The 23,343-nt window shown below is 35.6% G+C and overlaps 1 protein-coding gene across 4 annotated transcripts in view; it reads left to right on the top strand.

Moving 5' to 3' along the window:
- The window catches only part of LOC131053065 (protein HESO1), a 39,095-nt gene extending 27,756 nt beyond the window's left edge, over positions 1-11,339 (top strand). For 3 of the 4 annotated variants that reach the window (XM_057987668.2, XM_057987666.2, XM_057987667.2), the window contains 6 exons: positions 6,670-6,860; positions 6,941-7,036; positions 7,204-7,273; positions 7,584-7,714; positions 10,181-10,294; positions 10,415-11,339. In XM_057987668.2, the coding sequence (XP_057843651.1) occupies positions 6,670-6,860; positions 6,941-7,036; positions 7,204-7,273; positions 7,584-7,714; positions 10,181-10,294; positions 10,415-10,993 (1,181 nt within the window). In that variant the 3' untranslated portion in view covers positions 10,994-11,339. The remainder of the gene's footprint in view (positions 1-6,669; positions 6,861-6,940; positions 7,037-7,203; positions 7,274-7,583; positions 7,715-10,180; positions 10,295-10,414) is intronic. The other variant, XM_057987669.2, reaches the window with a different exon arrangement.
- The last annotated feature ends 12,004 nt before the right edge of the window (positions 11,340-23,343 follow it).

Raw genomic sequence — 23,343 nt, 5'->3', positions numbered from 1 at the left:
CTGATTTTTGAATCAGATTTTTCTGTCTCATGCTTTCACTAGGTTGACCTTGTTCAACCTCCATTTTTGTGATGGCATCATTGATCAACATCATGTTGGAACACAGTCAAAAGTTCAACAGTTGCCACAACACCTGGAAACAATGCATGTTCATGATATTTGAATATCGTTACCTTTATCAGATTGATTTATGCCAGACCTCGTCTTACAGGTCCCAAGGTTTTCACGATTTTTTCTTGAAAAATTGTCTGTCAGTTTTCTGATTTTTTCCACAAAAAATCATGGGAGGGTTTTCACGATTTTTTCCTCAAAAATTGTTCGCAGGGTTTATAATTTTCCCTTAAAAATTATCTCATCTGTAATTCACGATATTTGTGTAAGATTTTAATTATTTGGGTTTTACTATTTTTTTCCACAAAAACGATGATTTGTAACCTCAGATTTCTTGGTTTTTTGATTTTCTCCTCAAAATCGTTAAGTCTCTTTTCAAGGGTTCCTATTTTTGGGTTTGACGGTTTTTTTCCTCAAAATCGTGCTTTGTTGCAGTTAGTTTGGGTTGCACCTGCCAGGGCGAGCATTTGCAATCGTGGTATCTTGCAGTCAGTTTTGGAGTTGGTACTCTTCTGTAAAAGGGTTTGCCGATTTTTCCTCAAAATCATGGTTTCGGGTTTCAGTTTGGCTACCCAACGTCAGGTTGGATGGATTCTGGTATTCTTGCTCATTAACACTTTTCAGATCCAGGGAGGGTCTCCACTGCAGCAAAGTGTTCTTTTCATTTTTGATCAAAAGACCTGCAGTGTCTTCTGTAGGGTGGTTAGTAGATAGAATGATCATTAAGGGAGGGTATTAGAATATTTAATTGTATGTTACCCACCTATTTTTAGTTCCTTGGTTAGTTAGTAGATAGAATGATCATTAAGGGAGGGTATTAGAATATTTAATTCTATGTTAGTCACCTATTGTAATCAATTTTTAAGCTTAATTTAGCTGTCACGCTTAATTTAGCAGTTAGCTCTTTAGTCTTTTACTTTAACATTATGTTCTAATTATAGACCATCGTCTTGTAACCTCTATATATACGTGTGTATATCGTTCAATGTAATTATCCGATTATTGAATCATTCATTCAATTTATTTTTCATTGTAAGAATTCATAGTGACAATGCAAGAAATTATATTTATGTTCAAAATTTTAAACCTTACATATGTCATTATGCATGGGCTCAAGACAAGAATTTTTTTTTAATTTCAAGTTGCATGAAGCATAGAAGCAAACCATACAAAAAAAGGAATCCTTTGTTCAAATAATCTATATATTAATCAAAGGAGATGAAGGCTCCTTAAATAGATTTGCAAAGACGATGTTTCTTAATGAAACAATTGTTAACTGAATACAAATTTAGAAACAATCTAAACTAACTAAGATGACCATTAAAGAAACATTACATTATTTAATACCCTCCCTTAATGGTCATTGTCCTAACAACCCTACACAAGACAATCTCCAAGTCTTTTGGTCACAAACACAAAGAAGGCTACCCCTTATCTTTAGAACACTCGGTTGCTGCCGAGACCCTCCTTGGATCTGCAGAATGTTAAAGTACTAGAATTCGTCCAACCTAATTTAACCCTCACACTTGAATTACAAAACTGTCATGAATTACTAAGCCAAAAAAAACTTGAAACCACGATTTTGAGGAAAAATCGACAAACCCTCCAAAGAGCAACAAACACGGTTTTAGCAAAAATCGCAAAAACTTTGTAGATGAGCACTGAGCACTGAGCACTGAGCACTATTCACTCCAGCAACTCCTAAATAGACTGCAAGATACCACAAATTTTGTGGAAAAACCGTCGACCTTGAAAACTAAAGCTACAAATCATCCTTTTTTCGTTGAAAACGGTAAAAACCGCTAAATAGAAACACCCGTCATAATTTTTGAGGAAAAAACTATAAACCCAAATACCCTAAATCATACGCGAACTTTGCAAATTTTAGATGATAACTTTCAAGAAAAAATTTGAACCCCATAATAATTTTTGAAGGGAAAAAAATTATAAAAAACCCACATAATTTTTGAAGGACAAAAATTATGAAAAACCTAGAATAATTTTTTTTTTAAGAAAAAAAATTATAAAAATTCAAATACATTGATCGGTAAAAATACCCATGATTTAAAAATAAACTATGCAAAAAGAGATTAATAAACATGATGGCAAAACATGAGTCATAACTGCAGATTGTGAGAAAACCTTCCATCGCTTGCAGAAAAACAGAAAACAGCTCCAGGCACACCACGTCCACAAACTCTACTCGCAGCCATAGAAAGAAGACACCTAGATCACAAACAAATTCGTCGCCAAAAAAACACAGCCTCAAGTTCACGCGGGAAAAAAAACGCAGATTGCAAAAGAAAAATCCACGTCACGTGAGCAGAAAATAGCCTATTTCGCCTTGCACATGTTTGACAGAGGAAAACAATCCGCAAAATAAAATTTGTTGGATAGGAAAATACCAGTCGCGGGCAGAAAATCCCATGAACACGTGAACCTTCACTAGGCACAACGTCGTTGCATAAAAAACGGAAACCCTTCGCACAACGTCGTTGCTGAAAAAAAGGGAAACCCTTCACGCTGGTTTAAACATTGCAATGCGGCGTCACGAACAGGAACTGGGAAGAAAAAAATGCGTCAAAACCTTTGCACACGGTCAGGTGGCAAAAACACAAATGCGTGAGCAGAAAAACATCTGTGACCTTCAACACCCTTCTACAAGATCTCACGCGATTTAGACAATTGCGAAGCACAAATCCTGAAAAATTTCAAAAGCAAAAGGTTCGTCATGAACAAGCTTTCACGCATGCACACGATTTTTTGAAATCCTCGAATCTGAAAAAAATGGCCCTCCTAAAATTCTGAGCTCTCTTGTGAGAGAGTCAGACTCAGACCAGCTCCCACTCTGATACCATATTCAAATAATTGATACATTAAACAAAGTAGATGAAGGCTCCTTAAATAGATTTACAAAGACAAGATAATGAAACAGTTGTTAACTAAAGACGAATTTAGAAACAAACTAAACTAACTAAGATGACCATTAAAGAGACATTACATTATTTAATATGCTTGTTCTTCAAACTCATTCGCTAGATTTAGTCCATGCAAAAATAAAATTGTTGACGAATGATTGTGGCTGTATAATTACGGCTCTCGGTGTAATTGTAATATCCATTGCTCTTGTATGTCGGAAAATGTGCTTATGAGACACAAGGAATATAATCAAACAATTCACGGACAACCTTCCAGCTTGCTGGTCTATAATATCAGTCTGATATGTCCTTATTAAAATGACTATAGATAGCTTCCAATGCTTGAGAATCAACACTACAATGCATAAAGTATCATCTAGATGCTTAAATGACTCTCCGGACCCTTAACCAATGCATAGAGATGAATTTACAATGTTACACATGCACTTACAACCAAGTGGCATTTTGACAAACATTTGGCAAGTAAACCGATATCATCAAAGTTATATCAACAAGAGATGAGCTGCAACTTATTCTCCTTTATTCATGAAATAATCAGTTCCTTATAATGACCATCAAGTGACAAACACACTTAGCAAATTAACAAAAAAGTTTGAAGACTTTTGACAGCCATAGATTCATGAATACCAACTGAAATAACAATGGAACAAGTGACAAATGCACCTGGAAATATCGCCTAGGTCTGATTTTGAGGAAGCAATCAATATCCTAAATTTTTGGTGCCTCCTCTAGCCAAATCCAACAAGTATCAAAGTCTCCCCTGCTGTAGCATATGGAGGGTCTGATAATAAATGATGTGACTGCTGCAAGGCCTCAATGGTTACCAAAAACTGATAGCTTAATTCTCTAGAGTGTAGCGCTAAGCACCAAGAGGAGATTCGATGCCCAAATAATGAACTATATGCAAAATTGTGGGATATTACTAGTCTGATACAACTGGTTTCAGACCTGAAAATGTATGCCAAATTCTGATCAGATGCCTCTCTAAATAGAATTCTCAATAAGAGAACCAAGGGCTAGGATTAAGAGGTTTAATGGATGGCAAGGATTAAATGAGGATTAAGGATTTGGATAAAAGTTTTAGTCATGTGACGAGTGTCATGCGAGGGATAGGATCTAGGGCTTGTGATAAGGTTAAGGCAACATCCTTATGGGAATGGCTAAGATTAAGATGTTAAGTTGAGACGGATGAATCGGATATAAAGTTGGGTTGACTTTTGGATAGGTGTCTAGGTTCAATGAATGGGTATATGGCTTAAATTAGACATGTGAAGGGGACAATGAATTTGGATTATGATCCATGTGAACAAGATGAGAGGCTACGATTGAATGGACAAGGATAAAGGTAAATTAGGAATTTGTGAAATTAATTAATTAAATAAATTAGTATTTATTTAATTAGAGGGATAGGATAAAGGTAAAATAATTAAATAAATAATAAATGTTTATTTAATTAAGGGTATTAGGATGGAAAAGGGGATTAATTAAATAATAATCAATATTTATCTAATTAATGGGTTAAGGGACGCAAAAATTAGGTGTGGCTAGGTAAGGGACAATTTTAATCTCCAACAATTGTCCTATATTCACCCCCTCTTTTCAGTATAATCGTGTGCTCATCACCCATCACATGTATGGCTCCTCAATATAGCTTTGACTCCCCTTTGACTTTCTTATATGCAACGTTTGTTCCCTGTTATATCTGCGTAGGATTTATTGGGGTCCATTTTGGAAAAAAGGCATTCATTAACCAGATTTTAGGCTTCGACTCTCCTTTCCATGAAATATGACTCCCCTTTGGGCTTGGTTGGGTATATTTCCAGCTTGAAATAAAATAATAATTTTTTAAATCATATTTTCCAAAGTACACACGGCATTGTAAATTACCTGTTATTTCCCACTTGCACACAAAGCAAATAAGATATTATTTATTTTATGCAAAATTTTCATAAACTGTACCTACAAATCTGTGAAAATGGTAACCAACAACTCAAACTGTTCCAGCAAATCCTTGAAACATGTATGAAATGTGAGTGATTCCACCTACAAATCAGGTAGGGTAGATCTTTCACTACCAAAACCAATCTTCGCTGTAGGGCTTCCGTCCCAGGGCTTGACAAGCTGAACAACAGCTCAAACTCCCACGAAGGGTTTCATCATATATGAATAATCTAGAATGAATGAAAATAAGCCTCTTCAACCTCTTTTATAACTTTTTTAGATAACTTTTCAGAAATTTGATTTTAAAATCAGTTTTAAATAAATAAGCCTTTTTGTTCCATAAAGTGACTTTATTTAATTATTTGCTTTTCTGGCCCTATAGTCAGTCACTTTTAAAATTTGCCTTATAAATAATTAATTTGTCTTTTAATTTATATGCTTTTTTTGACAATTTAACAGTTATTTATTTAATTGTTAAATTATTTCCTTCATGCCCATCTCTGAAGATATGGAAATTACAGAATAGGTCCGGAAGTGAAATTTGAAGGTGCCAACATACGCAGGAACTCACTGGAGATCCAACTTACTACAAATAGATACTTTCCAAAAAAAAAGAATTTTCCTCCAAGAAGTTTGGAGTGCACAAGAAATGATAAAATCGTTCCTGGAAAGCATCAACTGACTCAACAAGATATGCATAACTCAATGTCAATAAGGGAACTCCAAACCAATAAGGATGTCACTCTCCAAGAAAGTTGGAGATCCTTGGGAATTCTAGAATGGCCAAAAAAGGGACATCATACTCATTGACTTTTTGAGCTTTAAAAAATCTGCCAATGTTCTAGCAGGTCACCAGTAACTCCTCACTTCTTTCTCTCGCTAGTGCTGATGCTATGTAACAATGGTGGTTGCTGAAGGTTTTCAATCCCAGAACCTGCTGTCGACTGCACTTGTGGGTTTTTATCCCAGGAATCAACAGCTGAAGCTGTACTGCTCTTAGAATTAAGTTATTGGTTTTTGATTAAAACAATCTTTCCTGTCAATCTCTCCTGTCCAGTGTGGCCTATATTCTCCCTTATGTGATCTTGAAGTTATACCATTATGGCAGCCAGTTCTCTAATTTGAGGTTACTAACTAACAACCCTAAAAATTTACTGAGAGCTAAATGACCGACCTCTACTACCCTTTGCTGAATTTTTCACAAAAATCAATGATATGATTGTGTTTCCCAAAGTTTTCTGATTTAATTGTGGTTTTTGGACCTCTAAAACATGCCAAATTTTTTGAAAAAAAAGAGTAATGCAAGCCAACTTGGATTGCTGAACTTTGCAAGTGGCAGTTAATCATGATTTTTTCCTAATTCCTGCCTTACTGATTTTATCTAACTAGTTTTAGAAATATGCATGTTTGCAATAGAAAAATATTATGTAATGAGTATTATAAAATGCTTGTTTGTAAGATACAAGTGTTATTAGTTAAAGTTTGGGTTAGCTTGATTTGTGTAGGTGGGTTTTTAGAGGATATTTGAACTCCAATCCGGAGGATATTATTTTTCCATCAGTTTCTCTTTTTATTTCTAGCTCTTTTGGAGTTTTCCAACTACAGCTGTCAATAGCATTGAGATTTGTTGCTTTCCGTAGTCATATTTCTAGCTTATCTTAATACTCTTACTTTTAAGATGCAGGTGTTGCTCGACCTCGATCAGTACAATTAATTCCATCTGCAAGAGTTCCCTTGCTCATCTTTGAGGATTCAGAGTCTCAGATTTCTTGTGATATCTCAATCAACAATGGATCTGGCCTGTTTAAGTCTAAATTCCTTTACTGGATATGTCAAATAGACACAAGATTCAGAGAACTGGTTTACCTTGTAGGTTTTCAAAAATCAGCAACAGTTTTGTGTGTGGCAGATATTTTGTTCTATCCTTTAATGATATGTTGTTATTGCAGATAAAACATTGGGCAAAGGCACACAACATAAATGATCCAAAGAGTGGGACATTGAATTCATTTTCCCTTAGCTTGCTCGTTATTTTCCATCTACAAGTTAGTTGCTTTTTGACTTTTCTTGTTTATTTCCTTTTGTTGAATTTATGCTCAAGTGCAGCATATATTGAACTATGAAGCATATTGGTAGTACTAGTTTGTTGATTTGAAGTTTAGACTTTGTATAGATAGTTCGTATTTGATGTAGTTGTTAATCTATATTACAGAAACAGTCTCCTCCAATTCTTCCTCCAATTAAGGATATATACGATGGCGACATTGCTAGTGACTTAGCAGGCAAGGATGCACTCTTCTACTAGACTTTATATTTATTTATGTTCAGGTTAGGGCTTTTTCCTTAACTTATGGTTTGTTGTTTCACAAGTGCCTAATTTGTCCCAACAAATGGTGTTTGTACACAGTGCAAGTCTCTGATTTGTGTGCTACAATATAATGTTTATCTTTTGATTACTTCTTGTAGGGATAAAAGGCAGAATTGAAATGGAGACGAGAACAAATGTGTTTCTACATATGGTGTTTATATACATAGCAGGTCTCCAATTTGTGTGCTACAAAATAACATTCAGCTTTTGATTACTTTTTGTAGGGGGAAAAGGAACAAATGAGATGGAGGTTGAAAACAGATGTTTACGGAATGTTGAAAAATTCAAACTGCAGGCATTTAGTAATCAGAATAAGAGTTCCGTTTCTGATCTGTTCATATCATTTTTTGCTCTGGTAATCTTCTTTAATCGGCCCGACTCCAATTATTTTTCCTTAATAGTAACCAGTCAATATGTATCCTAATTGTTGCAGAATACTCTTCATCGTAAGTTTTAACCTTACGAATTTTCTGTAACAAATTAGAGATTCAATCTGAAGTTATATTCTTGCATTATCCAAAATTTCAGTTTCTCTAACTAAATATAAAGCTTGTTTCTGTGCATATTTCTCATTCAGTTTATTTTATTCTGTCTGTCAAATTACCGAGTTGATAATTTCTGCCCAAAGATATATCTAATTTCTTGAACAAATGGCAAAGTTCTCCATCTTCAAGTCTTTGGCGAGCAGGTTCTTGCTGTTGCTCGAAATATATGCATGCCCAATGCATATATTTCATTCTATACTTAATTTTTCTTAAGCATGTCTGGCGATTCATAGTTGAAAAATATTTTTAACACTAAATGTGCTTTAGTGTATATTTTTTTTCTTCTTATATAGCATGCTACATGGTTCATCATCTCTCTGTTGGCATTATGTGAACCGGTATGAGGACATAATGATATTGTATGTTGTCATTGATGTCAATATGTGATATGAAGAGAGAACCGACATATGTGAGAACCGATATATATGCCAAAGTAAAGCGGTATATTTGTTCAAGGTGAACCGGCATGTCAAGGTGAACCGGCATGTAGTCATGGGAACCAGCACATGGAAGCATTGGATGACTACCGGTTGGTAGGTAGTTTCCACTTCAGGATTTCCGGTTGGAGTATCTTAAGCCTGTGTGACTCAATCGGTGATCTTTATGTGATGAAGTTAGCATGATAACGAAGAACAAATAGTGTTGCCACGTAAGCCTTGTGCGCGTGAAGGATCTTGCATAAAGAAAAGTGTTCCTATCTAGCTCGGGAATGTGCGAAGTCTGTAAACGGTGATAACGTGTGATGGGTTATCAGCCGCCATGAAATTGGTGGAAAGCGAACGATGGAGAATGTCTTGAGATTGGATCAAGACTGTTGCATTCAATATAGTATGATCAAGGGTCAGGATTGAACTGTTTGAATTCCTTAACCTATTAGGTTTAGGGTTTAGGGTTTATGCTTCCGACCTAACTGTTTTCTATAAGGTCGATGTTGTGATTCTTTTAGAGTTTTGTTGGCAAAAGTTGTGTGTGTGTATCTAAGAGAAGAGATACATGATTCTTGCTAGACCAGAGGAGAGAAGTCATATCTGCAAAGTGTAAGTGCAGAAGGTGAAGAGGAGCTTAAGCGGATCTGCATTGGCATTGAGTGCTATTATCAGGTCATTGATATACCTGTTGATCTTGAACTACTTCAACAGTTGTGAAATCCCCTAACAGGGTAGCCTTAACCGGCTTGTTGAAAATCCTCTAACAAGGTAACTCGAAGCTACTGAGTCATTGATATCCTTTAGCTATTGAGTTCTTGAAATCCTCTAACAAGGTACCCTTAACAGGGTTTAACCCTTAACCGGGTATTGTAGCCATCCCTTAACCAAGTGATCCCTAACAGGATTGGTTCCTAACAGAACCTATTGTATCTGTCTTTAACCGGACAAGACTCCTAACAGAGCGGACTTCCAAAGAGTTCAAAAACAAGCTTGTGGGTATTCATCCCCACCGTGGTTTTTCCCAGTTGGGTTTCCACGTGAAAAATATGTGTGTCATGTGTGATGTTATGATTGTTTTTCTGATTAAGTGGTGATGCATGTTGATCTTGCTGTAATATGTACATCTTTGATGGTAGATTGCCTGTTCATGCATTAGAGTGAAATGGGAATGAAGAGTTAGATTATGTGAGAAGATAAGTGTCAACCGGTCTTTGCTCGTCTTAGTTACACTGGGTTCTGCCGGTTGAACTCTGTTGAAGGACCGGTGCTGCTGTTTGTCTGTCAGTGCATAAGTGTTAGTTGACAAACCAGTTTAAGGTTGAGTTTTTGCTTGTACTGATTCACCCCCCCCTCTCAGTACCAGTTTGGTACTATTCGTTCATCATTAAGTTATCATTCTCATGTTAGCTTAAGCCACTATTTGTTTACAGGAATCGTCAAGTTTTACAATGTTTTACTTCGCTTGGGTAAATGATGATAACTAGTAGCTTAAACAAATAATAAGGGTTATATGGATGAGTGTTCTTGGTCTGTGGTTCCAGTTAACCACTTGGGGTGCTATGTCTCTTGGGGTGCTATGTCTCATCAAAGGGAATACCTAACTTTATTCCATTCATCTCAAACATGTTTTTATTTTCAGAATGTTTTTTTCTGTATTATTTGTAAATATTTGGTTGCTTTTTGAATCAAACATTTATTACTTATACAAGTTATGTTTTTTGTTTTGAATGTATGATGCTTGAGTGAATTTATTCTAGAACTTTGAGAAAAAAAATGTAGGTTCCTTATACACATTATTTGGTGCTCGTCTAATGTTCTTGTATGTTTCTGTGCCTTTCTATCAAGCAGTACGCCTCTGCTGCAGATAAATGGTTAAACGGATTGACGGTATGCACATTCACTGGCAAGTGGGGAAATACATCGAGTAGGGAATACCGGATTGCAAAGAAATATGCAATAGTTGTAAGATTTTGAAGTGCTAATTAATTTTTACATCTGGAAATTTATATTTTTGTAGTAGAGAATTGAAAGTTATTTCTGGTCATGCTGAGAACAACCTTTCTCTTTTTTGTGTGAATGTAGATTGAAGACCCCTTTGATCATACGGAAAATTGTGCAAGAAGTGTGACTGAATCAACACTCAAGATAATATCTGATGAGCTTCTGGGAACAAATCAATTGCTGCAAAGGCTTCCCATGTTATCTAATATGGATTCACTACACCAAATTTTGTTTGGTTCACCCCATGAGACGCCAAGGCCATATATTTTACCATCTCAAGAAACGATATTAAATACATCAAGGAGAATTGAAGATGATACAAATAGGGGTAGATTTATGCAAGCTTCTCAGAGATCATATAATCCACCAGTTCAAAGGAATCAACCAACTTTTGCAGCCAGATCTGTGGATTCGCTATCAGCAACCTTTAGCCAGGGTTCTTTGGATGAGAGGAGTATGACTGGACAGCCAAAAATTGTCTCTACATCATCTTCAATTTATAGGCATCAGGCACAACCCTCTTCATATGGTGCTATCCACAATTTTCCACAACAGCATTATCCTTCAGAAAGGATGCAACCAACTCCAGCAGTGCAGTTCATGCCTGCTGTGCCAAACAGACAAACTTGGAAGCCGAAGAATCGTTCACAGGGAATTTAAGTTTTAACTGGTGAAATCTTTCATACGTTATGCATTCTTCAATTTAAACGTGCATCTGCATACAAGTTGGATGCTATTCCAATCTGAGTGGGTGAATATCAAGTCTATTTACGTAAAACATTCAGTACAACTTGAATATCAGTAATTCATCTGAAGAAAAATCTGACATGGTTGACATGCATCTTGCACAGTAGTGGTTTCTTCCAACCATTTTAACACTTTTTGTAGATATTGTGAGGCTTCTTCTGAATGGATAGAGCCACATTCTCATGTTGAGTGAAAATGTTCTTTTGTTTTTGTAAGCTTCAAGATTTGATATAAAATATTCGCCAACTATTACAGCTTTTGTCAAGAAAGAAATTTTTTGCTCTCGTGCTATTAGTCTATAATTTCCTGAACCTAATAGTAGCATTCTAATTACACTGCATTGAAATTGATAAAAGTGTAAATGTTATTCAATTGCTAAAAAATGATACATCGGTAGAAGTGTTCCGGAGACGATGTCTCCAGATGTGCAGATGATGTTTCCAATGTTCCGGGCACTTGGAGGGGATGTCCGCTTCTTTCAGGACAGAAAGCCTAGTCAATTTATTTCATAAAAATAAAAAAAGTACAAATTTCTTTTAAAAATGCAGCACGTTATAATTACCTTTTAAAATTTTAGCTGCTTTAGTTTGATTAAGTCATTTTAATAGCTGTTAACAGCTGGAAACTCGAGAAACAAAGGTAAAAGTAGAGGAAAAATATTGATTTTGCTATTAATATGAAATATAAGATATCCAGATTAAAAAATATAATACATGAAGATGGCATGTAAACTAAAAAGTTGTGACGTTTGAAAAAAAAAAAAAAATCTTTTCAACCAGTGCTTTTTCCCTAAATCCTCTAAATATTAAAAAAATCTAGTTAGGTTTAAAATTGAACTCATAAATTAAACCTATTCAAACTACAATATAAAAAAATGCCATCACTGTAAACTATAATTTTTTAGTAGATTTGTATCTTGTTTTATAAAATGTAAAAATTGAACCCCCAAAATGATAAAATGTCACCGTAAATGTGGCAGGTCAAAACTATCGTGGGCGAAATGCTACAATGGCCTGAAGAGACTAATTGTTTTAGGTTGCTTCACGTGTTTAGTTTAAATCAGTCGAACTATGGAAATTTAGGGTTTGCGAGCCTTAGGCCAGTGTTGACAACTAGATCATTAGCAGCATGCCTAGCAGCTAAAAAGTCACCAGTCAATAAATACTCTTGAATATCACAAGCAATAACATTGCTAGACAGTATCAGTACGAATAGCAATATCACTTGCAACAGAGCCGATAGTTCTCAGCAGATGCCAATTTTCTGTAGTTGCATTGCACAGTAAAATGTTTGAAAGTTGGCGATGGGCAAGGTTTTTTTTGTAGTTGCGTTGCACAGTAAAATGTTGTTTGAAAGGTAGAGATGGGCCAGGTTTTTTTTTCTGTAGTTGCGTTGTACAGTAAAATGCCTGAAAGTTGGAGATGGGCCAGGCTTCTTTTTGCGTGGATTCTTACAGTATGTGCAATATATCCTTTTTTCCGTTCTTCATTCCTTCTATTTTGGAAGTTTAGATTTCGCGAGTTAGTGGATGAATAGCCCAACTCCATCTAATTGTTAGTGTTGCCCCAAGTATCCGAAGGATTAAATAAAATTATCTACCCAGTTATTAATGAAAAACTTTGAACATGTTTAAATGGTATGAAATTTGGGGTACGTAAACAAAAGAGATACGTTGAACATAAACATCTAATAATTATTCTGATGAGACTTCTAATTAAAAGTGGTAGAATAAAAGGGTTTTTTGTTAGGGTAAGATCTGTAGTTGCCTCCATTGTGCCATGCCATCTCTAACTCTTTACCAACGCTCTTCTCTCACCGGTAACCATTCTCTTTACTCAACCCTAGGCTGATTGAAGCGAGGCCTGTCATCTTGGAGGGTCCGCAACCTCCTCCCAGGGCACAACCTGCCTGATTCGAGATTCTATTTTCAAATCTTCTCTCGTGACACAATGAAGACCATGAAATTCTAGTGTTGACGAGAAGATCGATCAAGGCTTCTTTCCCTGCCAAAACAAAATGAATGTTACCTCCCCACTGAAGGTAATGTTTTCTTTAAATGGAATGAAATGCTGCCTCTTAGAGCAATTTTCCCTCTGAATGTAAGTAATTTTTGTTTCAGTTCTGCTATCTCCCATGACATTTAGGTATGTAAGAAAGCTCTGCTGCTATTCATCCAGCATTATGTCTATAAGAAGATTATCGAGCCTTCTATCCCCGCAGAAAGAAGGGGAAATGGTCGTTACCTTAAGTCCACACCTTAGGTATTGTTTATTATAGAGGAAATGGAAAATAGACTTGGGCTTACCAGTCGATTTATGAGGCCTTTTTAGGTTTGAAACTGAAAATCTGGGTGCAAGAAAATTAGAAGCCCTCAAGATATATTAACTTCTAAGTATGCCAAAGTGGCACTTCATGGCGACTTGAGGTTTATATTAGACAAGCAAGTTTGTTCGTGAAGCATTGGACTATTGCATTAATTTCACAACAGATCTTTTTAGCATTTTCTGGTATGGTTTAGGTTACATATGCTTGTTAATGAATATTGCTAAGAATCCTAACCTCAAAATTGGAGGAGGAATAGGTGATTATGTTATTGCATTTAAATTTATGGTGTTATTACTTAACTAGAGATTTGGGTCAATTTGAGTTTCGGAAAACGGTTGCATTTAAAGTTTAAGAACATTTCCATGTGGTTTAGGATTTATTAGTCCTCTAGCTAAGGTCTTCCTTGTTCATCAACTGCAACATTATAAAAGAGATAAGAAGCAATGTAATGCTCCAAGTCATTTGCCAAGAGCATTAGAGACAACTAGAACAAGCCAAAGACTTGGCACACGTCATACTAAGATGCAAAACGAGCATAATGTCAAACATGGCACACACAAGACATCCCTTGCTCTATGACTTAAACTATACCTTGGGACAAGACACCAAAAATGGCTTGCAAAATAGGGTATGGAAGAGAGATACAATTACCAAAACCCTTGGAACATCCTTCTAACATCTCTACTAAATCACCTTTCAAAACCTAATTTGCTACAACAATAGACAAACCAAACAACCAAAAGGTTTGCTACTCTTAAAGGTCACCCTTTTCCTTTGTCATTCAACACCCTAATAAGATATTGAGCTTCATCCCTCTTTGGCACTCCAAGATGGTATTGAAGTCCTCTCAACTTTGATATAAAGAGATGGTATTGAAATTGATCCGACTCCGTTAGGATTAAGTTGCCATCAACTCAAAGCAACAAACTAAATTGGAAGTATAACTATGCTGAAAGTAAGTTGTTGCGGATTGCTGTTTAATGATACAATAGTTGTTGTGGATAATTGATTAACTATGTCACAACTTGTTTATGCACATTTATCCTGACCAACTTAGTACTTAAAAATTAAGCACATGAATTTGAATAAAAGAAGTTAACAACTTATTTTATTAACTAATCAATAATCTAAGCTATTATTGACAACAATAATATTAACGACTTAAAGAATTATAGGACCTCAAATGGCTCTTGTTTGAGTGGTTGTAATCACAACTATCAATATTCAATCTCCAACTCAAAGCTTCAACATTCATCGTTTATTGCAAATTCAAGGAGAGTACATAAATTGGTAATAGGCTTGATTGATAAATATATTGACAACAAAATCTAGTGACTAACTAGTAACTAACATCAACTCTGACATGATCTAAGATTTATACACGAAATTCTGTGAGAGGGATTATTTACAAACTCTAAACTACTTACTGACAAATGTCAATTCTTCCACGATAGTATGAAGAAGACTTATTTTTCTTTAAACAATAGTAAGACTCTCATTGAGTGGAGATGAGAGTGTCACAATCCTCTTTAGACTCTTGCATTATTAAGCAACCATAATGGCTAAAAACATGAAAGAACAGTGCATGATGATTTATGAACATGTTATGTCTTTCCACAAAACCCTCTTTATTCCTATGATTGCAATTACTCTTAATCAACAACATCAACAAAAGGTGGCAAGATTCATAATGAACCACTCCACATTCCATTACTACTGCTTCCATGATTGCTACCTCCATTAGCTGCAGGGGTTGGGTGTGTTGTAGGTAACCATCTTTCGACTACAAGTTAACATTCAAGCTTTATTGCAAGTTAGTTCTTCAAAAGTATCTCATCACATTAACTATCATTATTAACATCAAACTTTATAATAATCCATAGACATTCACAAAATCGCATTTATTTATCAACATGATATATATATATCAACAATTATGGTTAAATATTTAGGAAGATAGGAAAGTTTTAGATAATGAATGTCATGAAAATTATAAACTAAAACAAGGAAACGAAGGAAAATTATGGGGCTCATCACACCCCTGAAGTAAACATCTTGCTTGTACTTAAGCGATTTAGGGTCTTGGGTTGTATTGCAATGGTGTGAGCCAGTAATCCAATGGTTCAATAACTCCTTCACCTCACTTTAGGTAGAATACTCTTTGTTCGGGTATATTCTCCCACTTGTCTTTTTTTTTGTTGTTGCTTCCATGACCTTCCTTCCCAACTAGTGTGGAATTGGGTGTAAGAGAAGAGGAGGATGGAATACAAGTGGGAGCTAAGTGATATGATTCTCAATAGATGCTCTAATGTACTAATTTCACTCTACTTGGTCCTAAAACCAATGTCTTAAATATATTGCAATCTTTTTCTCTACAACTTAGGATTTTACTATGTACCCTTGGGTTGTTTATAATCTCAATCCATTCTTCTACCACCCTATTTGGATCTTGTGCCTTTGCTCTGATTTTGATGGGAATTGACTTCTTCCTCTCATGATAGTTTTGTAGCAGTAGACTTCTCTAATGTTCATTTATGATAAATGATGTAATTGCTTTAATTAGGTCATCTCCTGCAAACATCATTGGGTTCCAAGTAGTGTTGTATGGAACAATCATGTCGTGCAAATAGAATTCACAAAGTTAACCTTGCATTTTAGGGGTGACCCTTAGGTAAGCAGATAAAAATGAACTTGTGTAATGAAGAAAAATGTGAAGATCACTTATCATTTGTCTAAATTGGAAACTTATAAATTGCTCTTGTAGGAATACAACATATACTCTAGTATGAGCTCAGTATGAGCTCTACAGCTTATAAGCTGGGATGTCATATCAGTTATCTTTTCAATTTTGAAAAGCAATTTCTTGATTTCCAAGTTCTTCTATTCAATTTCATTTTTATGCTTTGCTTTGATATTTGATTTCTCCTTGTCTCATTCTTTTTAATATGACAAACTCTTCCATTTTATTGTACATTGTTAATCCGAGAGTTAATGTTGGGATTTGAGGTTTCATAAGAGTGTCGCTTCTTTGAGCAGAGATTGGTGGTTCCTTATTTATTTCTATAATGGCTAATTGTGCCAACTGATCCAACCCTGTTCCTTGTTGCTAATAAAAATGCAACTAGCTCTCCAAGTCCTTAACCTTACCTTCAAATCCTAACTCTTTCTACTAATATTCCTTCAACTACTCTTCTAATTCCTAAATTCTTTGGAGATGCTTGTAATTCATTGATTTTTTCTTCTTCTTCTTTTATAAAAAGAATCCTTCTCATCCTTCTCATCCTCCAAACACACGCCTTCACCAGAATCAACAGAGGAAGCTAGTTCCTCTTTGCTACCTTGGGCTGTGGGGAGGCTTTCCCCTTTGTTGTGTATAGGTCTTCCTCAGACTTTGGTTCTAGGCTTGATTCTTTATACAGTTGTTGAATGCTTTATGTTTGTTCATTTATTTCATGTTCCCTATCCCTGAACAAGTTTCCCCTCTTTGAATCATTTCCGCTTCAAAGCATCCTTCTATCTAGAAGGCATATCCTCTCATAGTTCCTTTTGCCCATAGGCAGTATGAGTATCGCCTTGACTACTTATGCTTTCTTGGTTTCTTTTTAGCTGAGGAGGAAGAAGGTGCATGCTTTATTTTGCATGGTTTAGAGACAAAGGGTTTTTCTTGGGAGATAGGGCTTTTTGGTTCAGATGTTGCAGGTTGCTCTCTAGAAGCTGTAGGCTGATCCTCATGCACTTTTGTATTTGGCTGCTCATGAGGGCTGCAAGTGGGTAAGGTAGTTGGTGGAGGAAAAAGTATATTTTCTTCTATTTCTATATTTGGTGATTCGTTCCCCATTTAGTGGCTCATTATCCTTAGGTGGGGTCAATTTCTTCTTGTGCCCTAATTTCTTCATTCAAAACAAGCCTCAAAAGTCTATCATTAATGTGATTGCATACACACAAGTCTTCCGAGGAGACATTTGAAAATTGAGCCGTTAAACTCTTTTTATAAAAAAAACTACCAGATAATGGTGAGACATGAATGATTGATTCCCTTTTATTCTATACTAGACGAAGATCCTCTAAAACAAATTATAGGATAATGTGGAACACTCACTACTCTTCTATGACACAAATGGCTCAACAATTTAAAATGCATTGTGTAAAGCAAGGACTGCCTAGCATCACATGTCAAATACCTAGTTGTGCTGGAGTTGCCAATGCATTCGTTGAAATTGAAAATTCTTCTTCGGTAGAAAATAGTCTATCTAGATTGCTCGTTCAAAAAAGTGAAGGCAATATCCATCTATCAAAATAAATGTGTACTCTGATGGATCTTTGCGAATGATATGTCCACCCATCTTGTGTTTAGAAGCTTTTTCTTCTTGTGTTCAGTTTTGAAGTCCTTTCCAATTACTACAGTAACTTGTCGCAGTTACTCTTTACTCTTTTGCTTCCTTCTGACTGACTACAATTAATCTCGCAATTCTTGCTACTAATGGTAGCTACTAGAAATGGTGCTTGTAAAATAGTATTGGTATCATGTACAATTTTTAATTGTTCATGATTTTGAGCAACGCAAACGGGATTTTCGATGGGTTTTACGTATGGCAATAATGTGTAAAATCTTTCCCCCCAACTAAAGGTTGCATTTATCTATAAATATGGAAAGGAGGTAGGGAGTACAAAAGAAAGGAAATTGAAAGGATTACGGATGATATATTACTAGATAATAAATGTCATGCATGTGTGAAATATAAATAATATAGTTGGAGTAGACGTTAATAAATAAAACCAATGCAAAAAATACCTGTCACACATGTGAGCGGAAGCAGAGAATGAGCAATTTGAAATGAGCCAATAACGAGAAGTAACGGGTGTGATAGGAGTGAGGTCCTTGGAGTTCGAAAGCAATTGAGTGAGGACATGTATCCTAGAATAAGAAGCTACAATCGAAAAATGGTGACATGCATTGATGTGATGTGCATCATGTACGATTGGCGTCGAAAGTGGAGTGGCTGCATGTAAGTGACTAAAGGCAATTGTTGTATGTAACATTTCATGTCGCGATTGAAAACAAGGCGTATTGCTATAGGTCTGTTCTATTGACAATCTAGCAAGTACTTTTAGGTGAAGTATGTAGATGAACAGTGAATGTGTAGTATGTAGGAGAAGAGCACCACTAGTTGTACGTGTATGAATTGTTGTGAGGGTGGTTGATATTTTTTGTTCCAATAATAGTACAAATAAAAACTATTGTTTGAAACATAAAATATCAATTTTTGTGTGTTTATGCACCCAATAATTGCGACTTTAAAGTTGTTATTGTTAGGAAATGTCCCATTAGTTGTGAAAAGTAACCAATCATGTGATGCCACATCAACTGCACAAGTATTGGGGCCTCTTTTGCACGTCTATTGGTCTCACTTTTTTTGGGCTGTTTTGGACACCTTGGCAAAAAGCATGCTTATGTGGCACTATACCTGATGATGTGGCACTTAATCCTTAGTTATAAGCAGGGGACTTGCCAAGTAAGCTACTGTAAAAAATGGGAGTGATTTGAAATTTTCATGTAAGATTTTGAGATGCCCGAAGTTAGGGTGCACAAGTACTGGGTCCTCTCCCCTACTCATGTTTTTTTTGACAAAGTAATCATACGTGTGAAATAGTAGTAGATGAACCAACATGCTGTTCTATAAACATGGAGATTGATGAGTGAGATGATGGAGTGATTTCTTCAAGTGTGGCAAGCAATGTAGGTGATACAGATGGTGAAATGAACTACTGCTGCAGGTGTTGTAAGAACTCATCTTTATTCTATGGCAATGGTTGTGAGGTGTACAACTTCATTTGAAAAAAACACACTTTTATTTCATAAGGACCTAGTCATTATGTTTTTAGTTTACCCTTATGGCCCTTATACCTAGAATCATATAGCAGTGCACAATTAACTTCACGAAATTATTTAATTTTTTTGAATTGGTCAATGACATTTAGTCCTCTATTTTTGTATGATCTATGTGTGTTCCAAACTTCTTCTAACCTTAATTCATGTAAATCGTTGAACTGGTGTAATCAATATTTTTGAGCTTGATTGAGATCCATATCTAACTTTATTGTGGTCCCTAGTGTCTCATATTCAAATTCAATTGTAAGGACAAACTTTTACCCATAAAATAACTTATATGGTGTCAACCTTGCAATTGTTTTCGTTGTCCTATATACACAAACTGGTTCTGGCAATCTGGCTACTTAGTCCCTTCTATGTGTTGGACATTACTATTGCTAGGATATGTTGTTGTCATTGATGCCAACATATTCTTGTGATTTATTGCTCCGGTGATTGCAAATTGGTCTATTGGGATCATGGTTTGGTGTTTGGAGTATTTCTAGTACCAGTACATCTTTCTGTATTGGTTTCAGTGATCCAGGAAGCTTAATTGATCATATCACATGATCCCGTTTGTAGTTTGGTTTTGCTGATCAATGCTCTGTAGAGTTCTGTATTTCCTCGGGTATATTTTGATGTGATCAGATCTTCAGCTGTGATTTTGGGAGATTGCTTGGGATGTTCTCGTGTATCTTCATTTCAGATAGTTCGTGATTTGGTGCTCCACGGGTTATCTTTCTTCATGATAGTTGCTATTGTTTGAGTGTTCTTGAGGTTCAGATGTTGATCTATGAAGATTTGATAAGTTTGGTGTTGGTACAACTGTTACTGATGATTCTAACGTTCTTTTTGGTGTTTCCTAATTATGTCCTATTTGTTATGATGATCCGCATTGATCGTTGTGCGAGTTTTTGGTGGTTTTCATGATCCAACGATGTTCTTCATGTTATGCGGTATTCCTGGTGGTGTAGCACATCGTTGTTGATCTTGGTGTGATTTTCAGTGGTGTTGCATGCGTATTTGAAGATTTGGTTTAGGTCCATGTTATATCATGTATGCCATTATATTGGTCCGGTGGTCGATCTTTGTATTGTATGATGTAATTTTGTAATTGTGAGTTGAGTGTTTAACCGACCTTGTTGTCAAGGTTGATGAATTGTATAAATAGGTGGTATAGTCATTCAATTTAGGTGCTGAGGTTGTGTCTGCATTATCAGAGAGTGATGTATGTGCGAACAAATGAATTCATCTTTCAGTATGATTGAGCAAAGTTTTGGAGGGTTGTAGAGCAGACATATGTGCTTAACTGAAACTGTCATTAGGCATTTGGAGATGCTATTCTTTCAGTTCATTCCTTCTGGATTGTAGTCTGAATCTTGTTGTAAGTTAGTGAGACTTCCGTCTAAGGTAGTGAACCTTCCCTGAGGGTTGTAGCCTTCCATGTTATTGTATCTTGAGTTGTAAGCTCTAGACAATGTGCTCGAATGCTGGTGCATTCCCCATTGTAATATTTACACATACTACTATAGAGAATCATCTTATTGTGGGTAGGTTCCCACCATGATTTTTCCCTTAAATAGGTTTTCTACGTCAAAATCTTGGTGTTGTGTGTTGTGCTGTCGATTTGCTTATCTATGTTGCTGTTGCAGTTTATCAAATTTGTAATTCTGGTTAAGTTTGTTAATCTGATGAAAACTGATTCACCCCCCACCCCCCCCTTTTTCCTTCATTGTTGTTACCAACACCATGTAGCTAAACTATCTTAGTCAGTATTGCTTCAATTTCCTTGTTTGTAACCTCAACCTACCCATTCGATTGTGGGTGGTAAGATGTTGAATTTTTATGCAAAATTTCATATTTCTCGACCAATTATGTAACTAATTTGAAGTAAATTGGGGTCCTTGGTCTATAACTATCTCCTTGGGCACATCATATGTTATTACTTCTTGTGGGTCTCCCCATCCTCTTGCAACAACCACATCTTCTTGTATGCTGAGCTACATTTTTTAATACTATTGGCCAATAATATTCCATGTTGAGGATCTTGAGTGCTGTTCTCTTAGCTGCAAAGTGGCCTCAACAGGGATCATAATGGTAGGCCTTGAGATTTTTTTAGACTTCATCCTCCCTTGTGTATGTATGCATAACATAATTAGACCCTATGTAGAATAAATAACAAACTATCCATGAATATAGAAAGCCACATTCAACCAAATGGTGCCTTTCCCATGGTGACTAGATGTGGTGTTATTTTTCCTACAACTAAGTAATTGGCTATGTCCACATACTAAGGTGTGTTTAATGTTAATGCAAACAGTTGTTTACTAGGAAATGAATCATGCAAAACCGATTTCTTTGTTTAAATATTTAACCTAGACAGAAAACCAACTATCACATTTGCTTTTCCTGACTTGTCAACAATGGTGATGTCAAACAACTGTAGTAATAGTAGCTATCTAAAAATTCTCCCACTAACCACTGGTTTGTTTATCAAATATAAGATTTTTGTATGATCAATATGAACAAATACATGATAATTGGTGATATAATGGGTAACTTATTAATTGCATCTACTACAACTAACATATCCTATTTTGTTAGTATAATTAAGTTTAGCACCTACAAATTTTTATTGATGTAATATATAGCATTTTCCAAGTTCTCTTCTTTTTATCCTAAAATATTTCCAATTCCAAAATCAAAGACATACGTATGAATGTGAAAGGCGATTGTCCAATTAGGTCCTCTCAAAAGAGGTGCTTCCATAAGAGATTCTCTGAGTGCCTCAAAATCTTGTTGGCAGGTAAGGTCCATTTAAACTCAATATCCTTAGATAGCAAGACAAACAAGGGTTTTCTATCTTACTAAAATATTTAATGATTCTTCTATAGTATCTTGCATGGCCAATAAAGCTTCTCACATCCTTCTACTTATATGGGATTGGTAGAGTAGAGATAATCTTTATTTCATTTGGATCCACATCAATTCTCTTGTGTGACATAGAGTGACCTAGAACAAATCCCTTCTCCACTATTATGAAACATTTATCAGGACTAAAAGAGAGGTTAATATCTTGACATCTTTGAAGGATTTTTTCTAGATTTGCCAATGCTTCTTCAAAACAATCCCCATAGGTGGTAAAACCATCCATATATATTTTCATAGAGTGATGGGCAAAATCTAAAAATATGCTTAAGACGACTCTTTGGAATGGTTTTGGAGCATTACATAATCCAAATGATAGGACTGAATATCCATAGGTAGCTCATGGACATGTGAAGGTTGTTTTGTCTTGGTCTTTAGGAGCTATCTTGATTTGGTTATAACCACTAAACCCATCCAAGTAAGAAAATATCTCTCCCCCATGAATTTAACAACTGATCAATAAAAGGGAGAAGAAAATGATCCTTTCTGGTGGCTACTTTATCTCTCTATAGTCAACATATATTCTCCATTTTTCTCCCTTCTTGGGTACTATGACCAATTTAGAAACCCACTAACTGTCTGATAATTGGATATATGAATCCAACATCTAGTAGTTTTTGTAGCTTAGCTTTCACTATATCTCTTACAACTAGTTTCATTCTATATTGTGGTTGTCTTAAGGGTTTGCATCCTTCATTTATGCATATCCTATGCACATAAAGCTAGGGTCTATGCCCTTCATGTCATGTTAGTCCCAAGAAAATGTGGCTATGCAAGCTTGTAGTATTTTTAATAGTTCAGAACGTTTGGATTTTGTCAACTCATTGTTAACATTAAGTGTCTTACTTGGTGATACTTCCATTGGTGGTGTTGGGGTCATAACAAAAGAAATATCTATGCTAGATATATTAAATTTGTAATTGTGTGGAAGTATTTCATGAATATCTTAGAACTAGACTCTAAAACATTGGGAAATAGATTGTGCTATGGAAAAGTTAGACATGATAAACATTTGTCTTGATGTGGGTCCATCCCATAACAATTGTGTATAATGTTGGTGAGAATTTCATCCTCATATGAGATATCTATCGTGGGACTCTTTTAAATCGTCATAAGTGTCTAGAGAGAGTAGTGGTCATCA

The sequence above is a fragment of the Cryptomeria japonica genome, chromosome 8 (assembly GCF_030272615.1).
Source record: "Cryptomeria japonica chromosome 8, Sugi_1.0, whole genome shotgun sequence".
Classification (NCBI taxonomy): domain Eukaryota; kingdom Viridiplantae; phylum Streptophyta; class Pinopsida; order Cupressales; family Cupressaceae; genus Cryptomeria; species Cryptomeria japonica.
Note: the sequence above shows the minus strand (reverse complement) of the source record. Positions and strands in the feature narration are given on the sequence as shown.